Below are 22755 nucleotides of genomic sequence, written 5' to 3'. Positions count from 1 at the left end.
TGCTTAGAACACTCAACGAGCAGCAGGTGCATTTATATTTGGTTGTATCATGATTCTAATACATCTTTTTATTTCATGTAAATCAGTTTGTATTACTTTGTGTAGAAATTGTGCTCTACAAACAAACTTACCTAGATAGTCTTTACAATTGTGTCAGTGAATTACAAAAACATCTTTAGTTGTAAATTGGACTATTATATATTATGTTCACTGTTTTGCCTTTGTTTACCACAGCATCCGACGCGGAGCATTAAGACCTTTGTTTTTGAAAATCCTGAGTGAAAATCCACTCGACGGAAACTCCATTCCTTCGTCTTCCTGTATGTTTTTCCTCGATCTGAAACACTACAACTCAAACACAGAAGGCACTTGACAAACCGGGGTAAACTCCGCTTCCCCGCCGAGAGCCGACTAAAAGGTTACCCACTGTCAACACGGCTCCGGCTGTGCACTTGCGGCTGTACAGGCCCCAGGTGCAGCCCACGTGGACGCTCGCACGCAACGTATAATCGATGTAGCTCCTTTACTGTTACTGTAAAAACTCTAGTTCTGGGGAAATGTATTAAAAGAAACAAGAAAAAACATGGGATAATTAGAATAATCATTAGTCGAGGTTCTGCAGGTGAGGAAATCTGAGCTTAAATTAAAACACGACTATAAAACACGGAGGAGCTGCTGCAGTCTGATGATAAATATAAAAGTCTACAACTCTGTTAAACCGCAGAAGACCAGATGCAAAACAGAACACTTCAGAACACAGTTTGTGATCACACGCTTTTGAACGTTCTCTCTCTTAACAAGCTGCACCTGAGTCTGTTTGTGGTGTACTGAAGGGTCCTTGATATACCCCTGTCATTAGCAAACAAGCTAGCTTTTAGCTATCAAAGGAACGGAAAAACGTCTTGATACGAAACAATGGAAACCGAACAGACCTTGACGTCTCTCTCTGCTTTCGTGTGTTCGTGAATATGAGCTGATATAAGATGTTTTATAGATAGACTGTAGATCACTTTTTTCACAATACACGCAAAACAATATACCGTGTTTTCCGGACGATAAGTCGCACCTTTTTTCATAGTTTTGTCCGGGGTGCGACTTATACTCCAGAGCGACTTTAACACTGACGACCACAAGCGGGCGCTCTAGGCTCTAAGCGACGCAGAAGAAGAATCTGCACTTCCTCTACCTCCTTTTTTTTGGCTGGTGTGACTTATAGTCCGGAAAATACGGTAATCACATATTACATAGATACTAACATATACACGTATATACACATCAGGTTGTGTTACGTTGATACTCGCCAATCGATACAAGAAACACCAGAGATCGACGTCCACCCTGATGAGGGCCAGTGTGGAGGACGGAGGCTAAAACCAGACCCTCCCGAATAACTTCAGAATGGCCCTGACCCGTGCCGGAGCCAGAACACGACCACGACGTAACACTCGGCAGACCACCGATATTCCGTGTCCAGCATCCCACTCGATTTGTCCAAAATAAGCACCGCGATTGGCATCAAACCTCTTACCCAGCAAAAAGTAATGATGTAGATGACGGTTTGGACATGATTCACAACCCTCTCAATGACTGAAGGTCGGATAGTTGCTGTGGGCTTTAAGATGTGCTGACCACGTCTCTCCAACGCGGCCCGCGGGCCCACGAAGGTCACTCCTCCTCTGAAGACCAGGACCTGTGGACCCTGGTCCGTCCTCTGTAATTACTTCTGTCTCGGCAGGAGCTGGCTTCAGGCTGTAAGCACTTCTCAGGGATGAGCGCAGGACTCTGGTGCGGCAAAGACGATGGGACGGAAAAGAAAAGAGGAAAAAAGTCATTCACTTTGAAGAGAGACTCAGAAAGTATCGATGCAGATTGTGAGCCGTGTCGTGGCTTCACAATCGCAGAGTTTCAGTGACAAAATGCTTCACTCGCTGTCTTTCTATGGCAGAAGTTCCAAAGTGGGAGGAGCCAGGAGAAAGTGAGATGATTTATTTGGTTTACCGTATTTTCTGGACTATAAGTCTTTTTTCATAGTTTTGTCCGGGGTGCGACTTATACTCCAGAGAGACTTATATGTGATATTATTCGTTATTTTTACACTGACCACCACAAGAGGGCGCTCTAGGCTCTAAGCGACGCAGAAGAAGAATCTGCACTTCCTCTTCCTCTGGAGTTTGTGGAGTTGTTTAGAAGTGACACAGAGGAAGATGAATTCAGTGGATTTAGTGATTTGGGGTAAAACTGATGCTTTGGTAAACTTGTTAGCATGTTCTTTATGCTATAGTTATCTGAATAACTGTTCATATGTTACGTTAACATACCAGACACTTACCACAGTTCTGTCTGTGCCTCATGTAGCTGAAGGTGTTAGCGTTAGCATACGTCATGTAGCTGAAGGTGTTAGCGTTAGCATACGCACACCTATTCACCATGTTCTCTCATCTGTTTATTATTTTAAACTGCATTTCAAGAGGAAATGTCTGTTCTTGGTCCTGGATTTTATCAAATACATTTCCCCCAGAGATGCGACTTATACTCCAGTGCGACTTATATATGTTTTTTTCTTCTCTATCTTGCATATTTTGGCTCGTGCGACTTATACTCTGGAGAATACGGTAATACCTGTAAATAGCCAAAGTAAATTGGTTGTAAATCGAGTGTTTTCATGATTACCTTGCATCTTTTCATTTGCGACGGGCGATGCCATGAACGCGGAGACTTGGGTGCGTGTGTTCTTCACCTTCTGCGTTCGTCATTGCGTCGCGTGTAAGAAGCCTGTCCTGACCTGACCCCGCCCTTGTCTCCGTTTGTTTTTCCAGGATGAGAAGTCCACGTTCTTCCAGTTTGGGGCGGCGCTGCAGCAGGAGGCTCTGCTCATGCTCGCCATCATGGAGGAGTACGACTGGCACGTCTTCTCCATCGTCACCTCCAAGTTCCCCGGGTACCAGGACTTCATCAGCACCCTGCGCGTCACCGTCGACCACAGGTGAGGCGGCGCTCACAGCTCGGGGGGGTGGGGGGGTCGAGTCGGGGTCGGGTCCAGAGGCTGAGGTCGGGTTGAAGAGACACAGGATTGTTCAGCAGCAGTTTTATCAATCTTTTTTTCCCTTGAAATCGCTGTGGACTTTGAGTGACACTGGGATTGTATCGTGGAGTCAGTCTTTATGTTTAAGACTTCAGAACATAAAACACAGAGTGAGAGAATAAACAAGTAATAAGGAAAGGAAAACTCACTGCATAAATTATCCAAAAGTGCCTATGACAGGTTTTTATGATTTTCTAATTTGTTTGGTGTATTTGTACCTGTTGTACATATACATTATAATTTTACACCAACCGAGGAGGTATTTGTGGAGAAAACTTTGAAAAAAATCTGTAGAAGGTGACGGGAAGTGACATCACACCACGGACACTCATTCCAGTCAAGTTTGTGCAGAATTTACACAAAGAAACAACTTTTTTGACTCTAATTAATCCAGCAAAATAAAGTCGCTCTCATATTTTTTTTTTTGTCAAGTAGAAAAAAAGTGACATTAGATGAGTTTTGGCCCAGTGTTTGCTGGGTAGTTTCTTAGTGTGATGTCATCAGGAAGTGAAATTATAAACCTAAAAAATGTGCTAATCTGGGGGTAAAAAATAATATTTTTTTTCGCAAAATTCTTAGTATGTATTTATCTTAACTGCATTTTAATTCAATGAGTCGTCCGACCTGTAGGGTGCGCTTTAAGTCCCATTTTGACCATTTTTAAACTGAGCCCGAAGGTCATTTCTTTTTCCATTTAAACCGTCCTTAATTATTGGTTCAGTTCGTCTATAATCACCTTCTTCCTTCACAGTCAAAAGTCTTCTCCAAAAGTATCAATTCACCAAGTCCACAGCAGGAGTTTGAAGACCCGAAAGACCTGAATGAAATCGAGTTTTATCGTCAACTGCCCCAGGACGGTCTGCGCTCTCCTGGCAACCGCAATTCCTCCAACGCCGTTTCCAGTTTCCAAAGCAAACATCCGTGCTTGTTGCTCCTTCGTTTCCGATGGCGTTCAGAGAAAGGCGTCTGTTCGGTTTCTTTTCCCTGACGTGTCTTGAAATACTTAGTTTACGTAAATATGGTCGTAATCCAGAACGAATACGGATGAAAAGTGTAAGTACAGAAGGACGCAGATGGAGCACGCACTCTTCAGAAGCAGGAAGTGTTCGCACAGCGGTCCTACTATTTATCCAGGCACTTCTTCCACCACAATTAAAGAAGTGCTCAGGTTTGTGCTTGAGTAAAAGTACAGATACAGGAGCGAAAAACACATAGTAAAAGTAAAAATATGGCATTAAGATATATTAAAGTACCGTACGCAACTGGCCACAGCATCATGAAATCAATCCCAGCTCTTGTTCTTTTACTTTAGAGGAAAAAGTTAAAATATTTCAGACGGATTTTTTTCAACTATTAAAAGTCGTTTTCTGGATTTAAAAAGATGCAGTTTTATTTGTACATCTTTGTTTGCTCCAGGTTGGGGCGTTAACTCGACCTGCAAACATTTCGGGAGGTTTCAAACGGTAAAGAGAAGCCGCTTTTACTTTTTAGTTCCGTACAAAACAAAAAGGTCGAGTAGAAAACCTGCTCCGAAATGTAAAAAGTTAAAAGTATCCACTGTAAAATGTGCCAAAGTGAAGTACAGTAATTTCATGTTCTAACACGTTTACGGCGCTTCTTCTGCTCGTTTTTGTCCCGTCTGAACTCGTGTTTGGAGATAATATGAGTCAAAGAACAGGCCGCGCTTTCATGAAATATATGAGTGGACGTCTGTATTGTGTGTAACGACTCAAACAGTTCCTCCTTTTGAACGCGTCAAAGGCAAATGTCAAATGTTTCATCCCGAAGACTTTCTTATGTCGGCCCGAGTCATAGACCATGATCTCCTGCAGCAGAAGGAGCAGCGCTCAAAGCCCCCGTAACCATGGAGAACATGTGTTCCCCGTAACCACGAGAACACGTGTTCCCCGTAACCACGAGAACACGTGTTCCCCGTAACCACAAGAACACGTGTTCCCCGTAACCATTTTGCCGCTTACGCATTTCAACAATGTCGGGCTGTGAACGGGTTCCGGCCTTTCAACGATGTTGTGTCGGGTTCTCGTCGGGTTCTTGTCAAGTTCTTGTCGGGTTCTTGTCGGGTTCATGTCGGGTTCGTGTTGGGTTCTCGCCGGGTTCGTGTCGGGTTCTTGACAAGTTCTTGTCGGGTTCTTGTCGGGTTCTTGTCGGGTTCATGTCGGGTTCATGTCGGGTTCTTGACACGTTCTTGTCGCGTTCTTGTCGGGTTCTTGTTGGGTTCGTGTTGGGTTCTCGCCGGGTTCGTGTCGGGTTCTTGACAAGTTCTTGTCGGGTTCTTGTCGGGTTCATGTCGGGTTCATGTCGGGTTCTTGACACGTTCTTGTCGCGTTCTTGTCGGGTTCTTGTTGGGTTCGTGTTGGGTTCATGTCGGGTTCATGTCGGGTTCTTGTCAAGTTCTTGTCAGGTTCTTGTCAGGTTCTTGTTGGGTTCGTGTTGGGTTCTCGCCGGGTTCGTGTCGGGTTCTTGTCAAGTTCTTGTCGGGTTCGTGTCGGGTTCTCGTTGGGGTCTTGTCTACTACAATGTGTTAGATTACTGCGTTCCTACAGCGTGTTACTGCGTTCTTACAGCGTGTTACTGTATTCCTACAGCGTGTTACTGCGTTCCTACAGCGTGTCACTGCGTTGCTACAGCGTGTTACTGCGTTCCTACAGCGTGTTACTGCGTTCCTACAGCGTGTTACTACGTTACTACAGCGTGTTAGATTACTGCGTTGCTACAGTGTGTTACTGCGTTCCTACAGCGTGTTACTGTGTTGCTACAGCGTGTTACTGCGTTCCTACAGCGTGTTACTGCGTCCCTACAGCGTTTTATTGCGTTCCTACAGCGTGTTACTGTGTTCCTACAGCGTGTTACTGCGTTCCTACAGCGTGTTACTGTGTTCCTACAGCGTGTTACTGCATTCCTACAGCGTGTGACTGCGTTCCTACAGCGTGTTAGATTACTGTGTTCCTACAGTGTGTTACTGCGTTCCTACAGCGTGTTACTGCGTTCCTACAGCGTGTTACTGCGTTCCTACAGCGTTTTACTGCGTTCCTACAGCGTGTGACTGCGTTCCTACAGCGTGTGACTGCGTTCCTACAGCGTGTGACTGCGTTCCTACAGCGTGTCACTGCGTTCCTACAGCGTTTCACTGCGTCCCTACAGCGTGTTACTGTGTTCCTACAGCGTGTTACTGCCTTCCTACAGCGTGTTACTACGTTTCTACAGCATTTTACTGCGTCCCTACAGCGTGTTACTGCGTTCCTACAGCATGTCACTGCGTTGCTACAGCGTGTTACTGTGTTCCTACAGCGTGTTACTGCGTTACTACAGCGTGTTACTGCGTTCCTACAGCGTGTTACTGCGTTTCTACAGCGTGTTACTGCGTTCCTACAGCGTATTACTGCGTTCCTACAGCGTATTACTGCGTTCCTACAGCGTGTTACTGCGTTACTACAGCGTGTTACTGCGTCCCTACAGCGTGTTACTGCGTTCCTACAGCATGTCACTGCGTTGCTACAGCGTGTTACTGTGTTCCCACAGCATGTTACTGCGTTGCTACAGCGTGTTACTGCGTTCCTACATTCCTACTGCGTGTTACTGCATTCCTACAGCGTGTTACTGCGTTGCTACAGCCTGTTAGATTACTGCGTTGCTACAGCGTGTGACTGCGTTCTTACAGCGTTTTACTGCGTTGCTACAGCATGTTACTGCGTTCCTACGTTCCTACTGCGTGTTACTGCGTTCCTACAGCGTTTTACTGCGTTCCTACAGCGTGTTACTGTGTTACTACAGCTTGTTAGATTACTGCGTTGCTACAGCGTGTTACTGAGTTACTACAGCCTGTTGGATTACTGCGTTGCTACAGCTTTTGACTGCGTTCTTACAGCGTTTTACTGCGTTCCTACAGCGTGTTACTGCGTTCCTACAGCGTGTGACTGCGTTCCTACAGCGTGTGACTGCGTTCCTACAGCGTGTGACTGCGTTCCTACAGCGTGTCACTGCGTTCCTACAGCGTGTTACTGCCTTCCTACAGCGTGTTACTACGTTTCTACAGCGTGTTACTGCGTTCCTACAGCGTATTACTGCGTTCCTACAGCGTGTTAGTGCGTTCCTACAGCGTGTTACTGCGTTCCTTCAGCGTGTTACTGCGTTGCTACAGCGTGTTACTGCGTTCCTACGTTACTACTGCGTGTTACTGCGTTGCTACAGCGTGTTACTGCGTTCCTACATTACTACTGCGTGTTACTGCGTTGCTACAGCGTGTTACTGCGTTCCTACGTTCCTACTGCGTGTTACTGCTTGTTACTGCGTTCTTACAGCGTTTTACTGTGTTCCTACAGCGAGTTACTGCGTTACTACAGCGTGTTAGATAACTGCGTTGCTACAGCGTGTTACTGCGTTCCTACAATGTGTTACTGCGTTCCTACAGCGTGTTACTGCGTTACTACAGACTGTTAGATTACTGCGTTGCTACATCGTGTGACTGCGTTCTTACAGCGTTTTACTGCGTTCTTACAGCGTGTTACTGCGTTCCTACAGCGTATTATTGCGTTCCTACAGCGTGTTACTGCGTTCCTGCAACGTGTTACTGCGTTCCTTCAGTGTGTTACTGCATTGCTACAGCGTGTTACTGCGTTCCTACAGCGTTTTACTGCATTCCTATAGCGTGTGACTGCGTTCCTACAGCGTGTGACTGCGTTGCTACAGCGTGTTACTTCGTTCCTACGTTCCTACTGCGTGTTACTGCGTTCCTACAGCGTGTCACTGCGTTGCTACAGCGTGTTACTGTGTTGCTACAGCGTGTTACAGTGTTCCTACAGCGTATTACTGCGTTCCTACAGCGTGTTACTGTGTTCCTACAGCGTGTTACCGCGTGCCTACAGTGTGTTACTGCGTTCCTACAGCCTGTTACTGCGTTCCTATAGCGTATCACTGCGTTCCTACAGCGTGTTATTGCGTTCCTACAGCGTGTTACTGCGTTCCTTCAGCGTGTTACTGCGTTGCTACAGCGTGTTACTGCGTTCCTACAGCGTTTACTGCGTTCCTACAGTGTGTTACTGCGTTCCTACAGCGTGTTACTGCGTTCCTATAGCGTGTCACTGCGTCCCTACAGCGTGTTACTGCCTTTCTACAGCGTGTTACTGCCTTCCTACAGCTTGTTACTACGTTTCTACAGCATGTCACTGCGTCCCTACAGCGTGTTACTGCGTCCCTACAGCGTGTTACTGCGTTCCTACAACGTGTCACTGTGTTCCTACAGCGTATTACCGCGTTCCTACAGCGTGTGACTGCGTTCCTACAGCGTGTTACTGCGTTACTACAGCTTGTCACTGCGTTCCTACAGCGTGTTACTGCCTTCCTACAGCGTGTTACTACGTTTCTACAGCATGTTACTGCGTCCCTACAGCGTGTTACTGCGTTCCTACAGCGTGTTACTGTGTTGCTACAGCGTGTTACTGTGTTCCTACAGCGTGTTAACGCGTTCCTACAGTGTGTTACTGCATTCCTACAGCGTGTTACTGCGTTCCTAGAGCGTATTACTGTGTTCCTACAGCGTGTTACTGCGTTCCTACAGCGTGTTACTGCGTTCCTTCAGCGTGTTACTGCGTTGCTACAGCGTGTTACTGTGTTTCTACAGCGTGTTACTGTGTTCCTACAGCGTGTTACCGCGTTCCTACAGTGTGTTACTGCGTTCCTACAGCGTGTTACTGCGTTCCTACAGCGTATTATTGCGTTCCTACAGCGTGTTACTGCGTTCCTGCAGCGTGTTACTGCGTTCCTTCAGTGTGTTACTGCATTGCTACAGCGTGTTACTGCGTTCCTACAGCGTTTTACTGCATTCCTATAGCGTGTGACTGCGTTCCTACAGCGTGTGACTGCGTTGCTACAGCGTGTTACTTCGTTCCTACGTTCCTACTGCGTGTTACTGCGTTCCTACAGCGTGTCACTGCGTTGCTACAGCGTGTTACTGTGTTGCTACAGCGTGTTACAGTGTTCCTACAGCGTATTACTGCATTCCTACAGCGTGTTACTGTGTTCCTACAGCGTGTTACCGCGTGCCTACAGTGTGTTACTGCGTTCCTACAGCCTGTTACTGCGTTCCTATAGCGTATCACTGCGTTCCTACAGCGTGTTATTGCGTTCCTACAGCGTGTTACTGCGTTCCTTCAGCGTGTTACTGCGTTGCTACAGCGTGTTACTGCGTTCCTACAGCGTTTACTGCGTTCCTACAGTGTGTTACTGCGTTCCTACAGCGTGTTACTGCGTTCCTATAGCGTGTCACTGCGTCCCTACAGCGTGTTACTGCCTTTCTACAGCGTGTTACTGCCTTCCTACAGCTTGTTACTACGTTTCTACAGCATGTCACTGCGTCCCTACAGCGTGTTACTGCGTCCCTACAGCGTGTTACTGCGTTCCTACAGCGTGTCACTGTGTTCCTACAGCGTATTACCGCGTTCCTACAGCGTGTGACTGCGTTCCTACAGCGTGTTACTGCGTTACTACAGCGTGTCACTGCGTTCCTACAGCGTGTTACTGCCTTCCTACAGCGTGTTACTACGTTTCTACAGCATGTTACTGGGTCCCTACAGCGTGTTACTGCGTTCCTACAGCGTGTTACTGTGTTGCTACAGCGTGTTACTGTGTTCCTACAGCGTGTTAACGCGTTCCTACAGTGTGTTACTGCATTCCTACAGCGTGTTACTGCGTTCCTAGAGCGTATTACTGTGTTCCTACAGCGTGTTACTGCGTTCCTACAGCGTGTTACTGCGTTCCTTCAGCGTGTTACTGCGTTGCTACAGCGTGTTACTGCGTTCCTACAGCGTATTACTGCGTTCCTACAGCGTATTACTGCGTTCCTACAGCGTATTACTGCGTTCCTACAGCGTGTTACTGCGTTCCTACAGCGTGTTACTGCGTTCCTTCAGCGTGTTACTGCGTTCCTACAGCGTGTCACTGCGTTGCTACAGCGTGTTACTGCGTTGCTACAGCGTGTCACTGCGTTGCTACAGCGTGTTACTGCGTTGCTACAGCGTGTTACTGTATTCCTACAGCGTATTACTGCGTTCCTACAGCGTGTTACTGTGTTCCTACAGCGTGTTACCACGTGCCTACAGTGTGTTACTGCGTTCCTACAGCGTGTTACTGCGTTCCTACAGCGTATTACTGCGTTCCTACAGCGTGTTACTGCGTTCCTACAGCGTGTTACTGCGTTGCTACAGCGTGTTACTGCGTTGCTACAGCTTGTCACTGCGTTGCTACAGCGTGTTACTGCGTTCCTACAGCGTGTTACTGCGTTCCTACAGCGTGTCACTGCGTTGCTACAGCGTGTTACTGTGTTGCTACAGCGTGTTACAGTGTTCCTACAGCGTATTACTGCGTTCCTACAGCGTGTTACTGTGTTCCTACAGCGTGTTACCGCGTGCCTACAGTGTGTTACTGCGTTCCTACAGCCTGTTACTGCGTTCCTACAGCGTATCACTGCGTTCCTACAGCGTGTTATTGCGTTCCTACAGCGTGTTACTGCGTTCCTTCAGCGTGTTACTGCGTTGCTACAGCGTGTTACTGCGTTCCTACAGCGTTTACTGCGTTCCTACAGTGTGTTACTGCGTTCCTACAGCGTGTTACTGCGTTCCTACAGCGTGTCACTGCGTCCCTACAGCGTGTTACTGCCTTTCTACAGCGTGTTACTGCCTTCCTACAGCTTGTTACTACGTTTCTACAGCATGTCACTGCGTCCCTACAGCGTGTTACTGCGTCCCTACAGCGTGTTACTGCGTTCCTACAGCGTGTCACTGTGTTCCTACAGCGTATTACCGCGTTCCTACAGCGTGTGACTGCGTTCCTACAGCGTGTTACTGCGTTACTACAGCGTGTCACTGCGTTCCTACAGCGTGTTACTGCCTTCCTACAGCGTGTTACTACGTTTCTACAGCATGTTACTGCGTCCCTACAGCGTGTTACTGCGTTCCTACAGCGTGTTACTGTGTTGCTACAGCGTGTTACTGTGTTCCTACAGCGTGTTAACGCGTTCCTACAGTGTGTTACTGCATTCCTACAGCGTGTTACTGCGTTCCTAGAGCGTATTACTGTGTTCCTACAGCGTGTTACTGCGTTCCTACAGCGTGTTACTGCGTTCCTTCAGCGTGTTACTGCGTTGCTACAGCGTGTTACTGCGTTCCTACAGCGTATTACTGCGTTCCTACAGCGTATTACTGCGTTCCTACAGCGTATTACTGCGTTCCTACAGCGTGTTACTGTGTTCCTACAGCGTGTTACTGTGTTCCTACAGCGTGTTACTGCGTTCTTACAGCGTGTTACTGTATTCCTACAGCGTGTTACTGCGTTCCTACAGCGTGTCACTGCGTTGCTACAGCGTGTTACTGCGTTCCTACAGCGTGTTACTGCGTTCCTACAGCGTGTTACTACGTTACTACAGCGTGTTAGATTACTGCGTTGCTACAGTGTGTTACTGCGTTCCTACAGCGTGTTACTGTGTTGCTACAGCGTGTTACTGCGTTCCTACAGCGTGTTACTGCGTCCCTACAGCGTTTTATTGCGTTCCTACAGCGTGTTACTGTGTTCCTACAGCGTGTTACTGCGTTCCTACAGCGTGTTACTGTGTTCCTACAGCGTGTTACTGCATTCCTACAGCGTGTGACTGCGTTCCTACAGCGTGTTAGATTACTGTGTTCCTACAGTGTGTTACTGCGTTCCTACAGCGTGTTACTGCGTTCCTACAGCGTGTTACTGCGTTCCTACAGCGTTTTACTGCGTTCCTACAGCGTGTGACTGCGTTCCTACAGCGTGTGACTGCGTTCCTACAGCGTGTGACTGCGTTCCTACAGCGTGTCACTGCGTTCCTACAGCGTTTCACTGCGTCCCTACAGCGTGTTACTGTGTTCCTACAGCGTGTTACTGCCTTCCTACAGCGTGTTACTACGTTTCTACAGCATTTTACTGCGTCCCTACAGCGTGTTACTGCGTTCCTACAGCATGTCACTGCGTTGCTACAGCGTGTTACTGTGTTCCTACAGCGTGTTACTGCGTTACTACAGCGTGTTACTGCGTTCCTACAGCGTGTTACTGCGTTTCTACAGCGTGTTACTGCGTTCCTACAGCGTATTACTGCGTTCCTACAGCGTATTACTGCGTTCCTACAGCGTGTTACTGCGTTACTACAGCGTGTTACTGCGTCCCTACAGCGTGTTACTGCGTTCCTACAGCATGTCACTGCGTTGCTACAGCGTGTTACTGTGTTCCCACAGCATGTTACTGCGTTGCTACAGCGTGTTACTGCGTTCCTACATTCCTACTGCGTGTTACTGCATTCCTACAGCGTGTTACTGCGTTGCTACAGCCTGTTAGATTACTGCGTTGCTACAGCGTGTGACTGCGTTCTTACAGCGTTTTACTGCGTTGCTACAGCATGTTACTGCGTTCCTACGTTCCTACTGCGTGTTACTGCGTTCCTACAGCGTTTTACTGCGTTCCTACAGCGTGTTACTGTGTTACTACAGCTTGTTAGATTACTGCGTTGCTACAGCGTGTTACTGAGTTACTACAGCCTGTTGGATTACTGCGTTGCTACAGCTTTTGACTGCGTTCTTACAGCGTTTTACTGCGTTCCTACAGCGTGTTACTGCGTTCCTACAGCGTGTGACTGCGTTCCTACAGCGTGTGACTGCGTTCCTACAGCGTGTGACTGCGTTCCTACAGCGTGTCACTGCGTTCCTACAGCGTGTTACTGCCTTCCTACAGCGTGTTACTACGTTTCTACAGCGTGTTACTGCGTTCCTACAGCGTATTACTGCGTTCCTACAGCGTGTTAGTGCGTTCCTACAGCGTGTTACTGCGTTCCTTCAGCGTGTTACTGCGTTGCTACAGCGTGTTACTGCGTTCCTACGTTACTACTGCGTGTTACTGCGTTGCTACAGCGTGTTACTGCGTTCCTACATTACTACTGCGTGTTACTGCGTTGCTACAGCGTGTTACTGCGTTCCTACGTTCCTACTGCGTGTTACTGCTTGTTACTGCGTTCTTACAGCGTTTTACTGTGTTCCTACAGCGAGTTACTGCGTTACTACAGCGTGTTAGATAACTGCGTTGCTACAGCGTGTTACTGCGTTCCTACAATGTGTTACTGCGTTCCTACAGCGTGTTACTGCGTTACTACAGACTGTTAGATTACTGCGTTGCTACATCGTGTGACTGCGTTCTTACAGCGTTTTACTGCGTTCTTACAGCGTGTTACTGCGTTCCTACAGCGTATTATTGCGTTCCTACAGCGTGTTACTGCGTTCCTGCAACGTGTTACTGCGTTCCTTCAGTGTGTTACTGCATTGCTACAGCGTGTTACTGCGTTCCTACAGCGTTTTACTGCATTCCTATAGCGTGTGACTGCGTTCCTACAGCGTGTGACTGCGTTGCTACAGCGTGTTACTTCGTTCCTACGTTCCTACTGCGTGTTACTGCGTTCCTACAGCGTGTCACTGCGTTGCTACAGCGTGTTACTGTGTTGCTACAGCGTGTTACAGTGTTCCTACAGCGTATTACTGCGTTCCTACAGCGTGTTACTGTGTTCCTACAGCGTGTTACCGCGTGCCTACAGTGTGTTACTGCGTTCCTACAGCCTGTTACTGCGTTCCTATAGCGTATCACTGCGTTCCTACAGCGTGTTATTGCGTTCCTACAGCGTGTTACTGCGTTCCTTCAGCGTGTTACTGCGTTGCTACAGCGTGTTACTGCGTTCCTACAGCGTTTACTGCGTTCCTACAGTGTGTTACTGCGTTCCTACAGCGTGTTACTGCGTTCCTATAGCGTGTCACTGCGTCCCTACAGCGTGTTACTGCCTTTCTACAGCGTGTTACTGCCTTCCTACAGCTTGTTACTACGTTTCTACAGCATGTCACTGCGTCCCTACAGCGTGTTACTGCGTCCCTACAGCGTGTTACTGCGTTCCTACAACGTGTCACTGTGTTCCTACAGCGTATTACCGCGTTCCTACAGCGTGTGACTGCGTTCCTACAGCGTGTTACTGCGTTACTACAGCTTGTCACTGCGTTCCTACAGCGTGTTACTGCCTTCCTACAGCGTGTTACTACGTTTCTACAGCATGTTACTGCGTCCCTACAGCGTGTTACTGCGTTCCTACAGCGTGTTACTGTGTTGCTACAGCGTGTTACTGTGTTCCTACAGCGTGTTAACGCGTTCCTACAGTGTGTTACTGCATTCCTACAGCGTGTTACTGCGTTCCTAGAGCGTATTACTGTGTTCCTACAGCGTGTTACTGCGTTCCTACAGCGTGTTACTGCGTTCCTTCAGCGTGTTACTGCGTTGCTACAGCGTGTTACTGTGTTTCTACAGCGTGTTACTGTGTTCCTACAGCGTGTTACCGCGTTCCTACAGTGTGTTACTGCGTTCCTACAGCGTGTTACTGCGTTCCTACAGCGTATTATTGCGTTCCTACAGCGTGTTACTGCGTTCCTGCAGCGTGTTACTGCGTTCCTTCAGTGTGTTACTGCATTGCTACAGCGTGTTACTGCGTTCCTACAGCGTTTTACTGCATTCCTATAGCGTGTGACTGCGTTCCTACAGCGTGTGACTGCGTTGCTACAGCGTGTTACTTCGTTCCTACGTTCCTACTGCGTGTTACTGCGTTCCTACAGCGTGTCACTGCGTTGCTACAGCGTGTTACTGTGTTGCTACAGCGTGTTACAGTGTTCCTACAGCGTATTACTGCATTCCTACAGCGTGTTACTGTGTTCCTACAGCGTGTTACCGCGTGCCTACAGTGTGTTACTGCGTTCCTACAGCCTGTTACTGCGTTCCTATAGCGTATCACTGCGTTCCTACAGCGTGTTATTGCGTTCCTACAGCGTGTTACTGCGTTCCTTCAGCGTGTTACTGCGTTGCTACAGCGTGTTACTGCGTTCCTACAGCGTTTACTGCGTTCCTACAGTGTGTTACTGCGTTCCTACAGCGTGTTACTGCGTTCCTATAGCGTGTCACTGCGTCCCTACAGCGTGTTACTGCCTTTCTACAGCGTGTTACTGCCTTCCTACAGCTTGTTACTACGTTTCTACAGCATGTCACTGCGTCCCTACAGCGTGTTACTGCGTCCCTACAGCGTGTTACTGCGTTCCTACAGCGTGTCACTGTGTTCCTACAGCGTATTACCGCGTTCCTACAGCGTGTGACTGCGTTCCTACAGCGTGTTACTGCGTTACTACAGCGTGTCACTGCGTTCCTACAGCGTGTTACTGCCTTCCTACAGCGTGTTACTACGTTTCTACAGCATGTTACTGGGTCCCTACAGCGTGTTACTGCGTTCCTACAGCGTGTTACTGTGTTGCTACAGCGTGTTACTGTGTTCCTACAGCGTGTTAACGCGTTCCTACAGTGTGTTACTGCATTCCTACAGCGTGTTACTGCGTTCCTAGAGCGTATTACTGTGTTCCTACAGCGTGTTACTGCGTTCCTACAGCGTGTTACTGCGTTCCTTCAGCGTGTTACTGCGTTGCTACAGCGTGTTACTGCGTTCCTACAGCGTATTACTGCGTTCCTACAGCGTATTACTGCGTTCCTACAGCGTATTACTGCGTTCCTACAGCGTGTTACTGCGTTCCTACAGCGTGTTACTGCGTTCCTTCAGCGTGTTACTGCGTTCCTACAGCGTGTCACTGCGTTGCTACAGCGTGTTACTGCGTTGCTACAGCGTGTCACTGCGTTGCTACAGCGTGTTACTGCGTTGCTACAGCGTGTTACTGTATTCCTACAGCGTATTACTGCGTTCCTACAGCGTGTTACTGTGTTCCTACAGCGTGTTACCACGTGCCTACAGTGTGTTACTGCGTTCCTACAGCGTGTTACTGCGTTCCTACAGCGTATTACTGCGTTCCTACAGCGTGTTACTGCGTTCCTACAGCGTGTTACTGCGTTGCTACAGCGTGTTACTGCGTTGCTACAGCTTGTCACTGCGTTGCTACAGCGTGTTACTGCGTTCCTACAGCGTGTTACTGCGTTCCTACAGCGTGTCACTGCGTTGCTACAGCGTGTTACTGTGTTGCTACAGCGTGTTACAGTGTTCCTACAGCGTATTACTGCGTTCCTACAGCGTGTTACTGTGTTCCTACAGCGTGTTACCGCGTGCCTACAGTGTGTTACTGCGTTCCTACAGCCTGTTACTGCGTTCCTACAGCGTATCACTGCGTTCCTACAGCGTGTTATTGCGTTCCTACAGCGTGTTACTGCGTTCCTTCAGCGTGTTACTGCGTTGCTACAGCGTGTTACTGCGTTCCTACAGCGTTTACTGCGTTCCTACAGTGTGTTACTGCGTTCCTACAGCGTGTTACTGCGTTCCTACAGCGTGTCACTGCGTCCCTACAGCGTGTTACTGCCTTTCTACAGCGTGTTACTGCCTTCCTACAGCTTGTTACTACGTTTCTACAGCATGTCACTGCGTCCCTACAGCGTGTTACTGCGTCCCTACAGCGTGTTACTGCGTTCCTACAGCGTGTCACTGTGTTCCTACAGCGTATTACCGCGTTCCTACAGCGTGTGACTGCGTTCCTACAGCGTGTTACTGCGTTACTACAGCGTGTCACTGCGTTCCTACAGCGTGTTACTGCCTTCCTACAGCGTGTTACTACGTTTCTACAGCATGTTACTGCGTCCCTACAGCGTGTTACTGCGTTCCTACAGCGTGTTACTGTGTTGCTACAGCGTGTTACTGTGTTCCTACAGCGTGTTAACGCGTTCCTACAGTGTGTTACTGCATTCCTACAGCGTGTTACTGCGTTCCTAGAGCGTATTACTGTGTTCCTACAGCGTGTTACTGCGTTCCTACAGCGTGTTACTGCGTTCCTTCAGCGTGTTACTGCGTTGCTACAGCGTGTTACTGCGTTCCTACAGCGTATTACTGCGTTCCTACAGCGTATTACTGCGTTCCTACAGCGTATTACTGCGTTCCTACAGCGTGTTACTGCGTTCCTACAGCGTGTTACTGCGTTCCTTCAGCGTGTTACTGCGTTCCTACAGCGTGTCACTGCGTTGCTACAGCGTGTTACTGCGTTGCTACAGCGTGTCACTGCGTTGCTACAGCGTGTTACTGTGTTGCTACAGCGTGTTACTGTGTTCCTACAGCGTATTACTGCGTTCCTACAGCGTGTTACTGTGTTCCTACAGCGTGTTACCACGTGCCTACAGTGTGTTACTGCGTTCCTACAGCGTGTTACTGCGTTCCTACAGCGTATTACTGCGTTCCTACAGCGTGTTACTGCGTTCCTACAGCGTGTTACTGCGTTACTACAGCGTGTCACTGCGTTCCTACAGCGTGTTACTGCCTTCCTACAGCGTGTTACTACGTTTCTACAGCATGTTACTGCGTCCCTACAGCGTGTTACTGCGTTCCTACAGCGTGTTACTGTGTTGCTACAGCGTGTTACTGTGTTCCTACAGCGTGTTAACGCGTTCCTACAGTGTGTTACTGCATTCCTACAGCGTGTTACTGCGTTCCTAGAGCGTATTACTGTGTTCCTACAGCGTGTTACTGCGTTCCTACAGCGTGTTACTGCGTTCCTTCAGCGTGTTACTGCGTTGCTACAGCGTGTTACTGCGTTCCTACAGCGTATTACTGCGTTCCTACAGCGTATTACTGCGTTCCTACAGCGTATTACTGCGTTCCTACAGCGTGTTACTGCGTTCCTACAGCGTGTTACTGCGTTCCTTCAGCGTGTTACTGCGTTCCTACAGCGTGTCACTGCGTTGCTACAGCGTGTTACTGCGTTGCTACAGCGTGTCACTGCGTTGCTACAGCGTGTTACTGTGTTGCTACAGCGTGTTACTGTATTCCTACAGCGTATTACTGCGTTCCTACAGCGTGTTACTGTGTTCCTACAGCGTGTTACCACGTGCCTACAGTGTGTTACTGCGTTCCTACAGCGTGTTACTGCGTTCCTACAGCGTATTACTGCGTTCCTACAGCGTGTTACTGCGTTCCTACAGCGTGTTACTGCGTTGCTACAGCGTGTTACTGCGTTGCTACAGCTTGTCACTGCGTTGCTACAGCGTGTTACTGCGTTCCTACAGCGTGTTACTGCGTTCCTACAGCGTGTCACTGCGTTGCTACAGCGTGTTACTGTGTTGCTACAGCGTGTTACAGTGTTCCTACAGCGTATTACTGCGTTCCTACAGCGTGTTACTGTGTTCCTACAGCGTGTTACCGCGTGCCTACAGTGTGTTACTGCGTTCCTACAGCCTGTTACTGCGTTCCTACAGCGTATCACTGCGTTCCTACAGCGTGTTATTGCGTTCCTACAGCGTGTTACTGCGTTCCTTCAGCGTGTTACTGCGTTGCTACAGCGTGTTACTGCGTTCCTACAGCGTTTACTGCGTTCCTACAGTGTGTTACTGCGTTCCTACAGCGTGTTACTGCGTTCCTACAGCGTGTCACTGCGTCCCTACAGCGTGTTACTGCCTTTCTACAGCGTGTTACTGCCTTCCTACAGCTTGTTACTACGTTTCTACAGCATGTCACTGCGTCCCTACAGCGTGTTACTGCGTCCCTACAGCGTGTTACTGCGTTCCTACAGCGTGTCACTGTGTTCCTACAGCGTATTACCGCGTTCCTACAGCGTGTGACTGCGTTCCTACAGCGTGTTACTGCGTTACTACAGCGTGTCACTGCGTTCCTACAGCGTGTTACTGCCTTCCTACAGCGTGTTACTACGTTTCTACAGCATGTTACTGCGTCCCTACAGCGTGTTACTGCGTTCCTACAGCGTGTTACTGTGTTGCTACAGCGTGTTACTGTGTTCCTACAGCGTGTTAACGCGTTCCTACAGTGTGTTACTGCATTCCTACAGCGTGTTACTGCGTTCCTAGAGCGTATTACTGTGTTCCTACAGCGTGTTACTGCGTTCCTACAGCGTGTTACTGCGTTCCTTCAGCGTGTTACTGCGTTGCTACAGCGTGTTACTGCGTTCCTACAGCGTATTACTGCGTTCCTACAGCGTATTACTGCGTTCCTACAGCGTATTACTGCGTTCCTACAGCGTGTTACTGCGTTCCTACAGCGTGTTACTGCGTTCCTTCAGCGTGTTACTGCGTTCCTACAGCGTGTCACTGCGTTGCTACAGCGTGTTACTGCGTTGCTACAGCGTGTCACTGCGTTGCTACAGCGTGTTACTGTGTTGCTACAGCGTGTTACTGTGTTCCTACAGCGTATTACTGCGTTCCTACAGCGTGTTACTGTGTTCCTACAGCGTGTTACCACGTGCCTACAGTGTGTTACTGCGTTCCTACAGCGTGTTACTGCGTTCCTACAGCGTATTACTGCGTTCCTACAGCGTGTTACTGCGTTCCTACAGCGTGTTACTGCGTTGCTACAGCGTGTCACTGCGTTCCTACAGCGTTTACTGCGTTCCTATAGCGTGTGACTGCGTTCCTACAGCGTGTGACTGCGTTGCTACAGCGTGTTACTTCGTTCCTACGTTCCTACTGCGTGTTACTGCGTTCCTACAGCGTTTTACTGCGTTCCTACAACGTGTTACTGCGTTACTACAGCGTGTTAGATTACTGCGTTGCTACAGCGTGTTACTGCGTTCCTACAGCGTGTTACTGTGTTGCTACAGCGTGTTACTGCGTTCCTACAGCGTGTTACCGCGTTCCTACAGTGTGTTACTGCCTTCCTACAGCGTGTTACTGCGTTCCTACAGCGTATTACTGTGTTCCTACAGCGTGTTACTGCGTTCCTACAGCTTGTTACTGCGTTCCTTCAGCGTGTTACTGCGTTGCTACAGCGTGTTACTGCGTTCCTACAGCGTGTTACTGCGTTCCTACAGCGTATTACTGCGTTCCTACAGCGTATTACTGCGTTCCTACAGCGTGTTACTGCGTTCCTACAGCGTGTTACTGCGTTCCTTCAGCGTGTTACTGCGTTCCTACAGCGTGTCACTGCGTTGCTACAGCGTGTTACTGCGTTCCTACAGCGTATTACTGCGTTCCTACAGCGTGTTACTGTGTTCCTACAGCGTGTTACTGCGTTGCTACAGCGTATTACTGCATTCCTACAGTGTGTTACTGCGTTTCTACAGCGTGTTACTGCGTTACTACAGCCTGTTAGATTACTGCGTTGCTACAGCGTGTGACTGCGTTCTTACAGCGTTTTACTGCGTTCTTACAGCGTGTTACTGCGTTCTTACAGCGTGTGACTGCGTTCTTACAGCGTTTTACTGCGTTCCTACAGCGTGTGACTGCGTTGCTACAGCATGTTACTGCGTTCCTACTGCGTGTTACTGCGTCCCTACAGCGTTTTACTGCGTTCCTACAGCGTGTTACTGCGTTACTACAGCTTGTTACTGCGTTCCTACGTTCCTACAGCATGTTACGGCGTTCCTACAGCGTGTCACTGCGTCCCTACAGCGTGTTACTGCCTTTCTACAGCGTGTTACTGCCTTCCTACAGCTTGTTACTACGTTTCTACAGCTTGTTACTACGTTTCTACAGCATGTTACTGCGTCCCTACAGCGTGTTACTGCGTTCCTACAGCGTGTTACTGTGTTGCTACAGTGTGTTACTGCGGTCCTACAGCTTGTCACTGTGTTCCTACAGCGTGTTACCGCGTTCCTAAAGCGTGTGACTGCGTTCCTACAGCGTGTTACTGCGTTACTACAGCGTATCACTGCGTTCCTACAGCGTGTTACTGCCTTCCTACAGCGTGTTACTGCGTTTCTACAGCATGTTACTGCGTCCCTACAGCGTGTTACTGCGTTACTACAGCGTGTCACTGCGTTCCTACAGCGTGTTACTGCCTTCCTACAGCGTGTTACTACGTTTCTACAGCATGTTACTGCGTCCCTACAGCGTGTTACTGCGTTACTACAGCGTGTCACTGCGTTCCTACAGCGTGTTACTGCCTTCCTACAGCGTGTTACTACGTTTCTACAGCATGTTACTGCGTCCCTACAGCGTGTTACTGCGTTCCTACAGCGTGTTACTGTGTTGCTACAGCGTGTTACTGCGTTCCTACAGCGTGTTACTGCGTTCCTACAGCGTATTACTGTGTTCCTACAGCATGTTACTGCGTTCCTACAGCGTGTTACTGCGTTCCTACAGCGTGTTACTGCGTTCCTACAGCGTATTACTGCGTTCCTACAGCGTATTACTGCGTTCCTACAGCGTGTTACTGCGTTCCTACAGCGTGTTACTGCGTTCCTACAGCGTGTCACTGCGTTGCTACAGCGTGTTACTGCGTTGCTACAGCGTGTCACTGCGTTGCTACAGCGTGTTACTGCGTTCATACAGCGTTTTACTGCGTTCCTACAGCGTTTACTGCGTTCCTATAGCGTGTGACTGCGTTCCTACAGCGTGTGACTGCGTTGCTACAGCGTGTTACTTCGTTCCTACTGCGTGTTACTGCGTTCCTACAGCGTTTTACTGCGTTCCTACAGCGTTTTACTGCGTTCCTACAACGTGTTACTGCGTTACTACAGCGTGTTAGATTACTGCGTTGCTACAGCGTGTTACTGCGTTCCTACAGTGTGTTACTGCGTTCCTACAGCGTGTTGCTGCGTTCCTACAGCGTGTCGCTGCGTCCCTACAGCGTGTTACTCCCTTTCTACAGCGTGTTACTGCCTTCCTACAGCTTGTTACTACGTTTCTACAGCATGTTACTGCGTCCCTACAGCGTGTTACTGCGTTACTACAGCGTATCACTGCGTTCCTACAGCGTGTTACTGCCTTCCTACAGCGTGTTACTGCGTTTCTACAGCATGTTACTGCGTCCCTACAGCGTGTTACTGCGTTACTACAGCGTGTCACTGCGTTCCTACAGCGTGTTACTGCCTTCCTACAGCGTGTTACTACGTTTCTACAGCATGTTACTGCGTCCCTACAGCGTGTTACTGCGTTACTACAGCGTGTCACTGCGTTCCTACAGCGTGTTACTGCCTTCCTACAGCGTGTTACTACGTTTCTACAGCATGTTACTGCGTCCCTACAGCGTGTTACTGCGTTCCTACAGCGTGTTACTGTGTTGCTACAGCGTGTTACTGCGTTCCTACAGCGTGTTACTGCGTTCCTACAGCGTATTACTGTGTTCCTACAGCATGTTACTGCGTTCCTACAGCGTGTTACTGCGTTCCTACAGCGTGTTACTGCGTTCCTACAGCGTATTACTGCGTTCCTACAGCGTATTACTGCGTTCCTACAGCGTGTTACTGCGTTCCTACAGCGTGTTACTGCGTTCCTACAGCGTGTCACTGCGTTGCTACAGCGTGTTACTGCGTTGCTACAGCGTGTCACTGCGTTGCTACAGCGTGTTACTGCGTTCATACAGCGTTTTACTGCGTTCCTACAGCGTTTACTGCGTTCCTATAGCGTGTGACTGCGTTCCTACAGCGTGTGACTGCGTTGCTACAGCGTGTTACTTCGTTCCTACTGCGTGTTACTGCGTTCCTACAGCGTTTTACTGCGTTCCTACAGCGTTTTACTGCGTTCCTACAACGTGTTACTGCGTTACTACAGCGTGTTAGATTACTGCGTTGCTACAGCGTGTTACTGCGTTCCTACAGTGTGTTACTGCGTTCCTACAGCGTGTTGCTGCGTTCCTACAGCGTGTCGCTGCGTCCCTACAGCGTGTTACTCCCTTTCTACAGCGTGTTACTGCCTTCCTA

At 48.8% G+C, this 22755-nt stretch overlaps 1 protein-coding gene across 1 annotated transcript in view; it reads left to right on the top strand.

The window, feature by feature from the left end:
* The window catches only part of LOC140377369 (glutamate receptor ionotropic, NMDA 2A-like), a 427148-nt gene that overhangs the window by 216605 nt on the left and 187788 nt on the right, over positions 1–22755 (top strand). Inside the window, exon 5 of the mRNA XM_072462756.1 lies at positions 2817–2983. Coding sequence (XP_072318857.1) covers positions 2817–2983 — 167 coding nt within the window. The remainder of the gene's footprint in view (positions 1–2816; positions 2984–22755) is intronic.

The sequence above is a fragment of the Eucyclogobius newberryi genome, unplaced genomic scaffold, assembly GCF_026437365.1.
Source record: "Eucyclogobius newberryi isolate DKJ021-1_F unplaced genomic scaffold, fEucNew1.0.hap1 SCAF_4, whole genome shotgun sequence".
Classification (NCBI taxonomy): Eukaryota; Metazoa; Chordata; class Actinopteri; order Gobiiformes; family Gobiidae; genus Eucyclogobius; species Eucyclogobius newberryi.
Note: the sequence above shows the minus strand (reverse complement) of the source record. Positions and strands in the feature narration are given on the sequence as shown.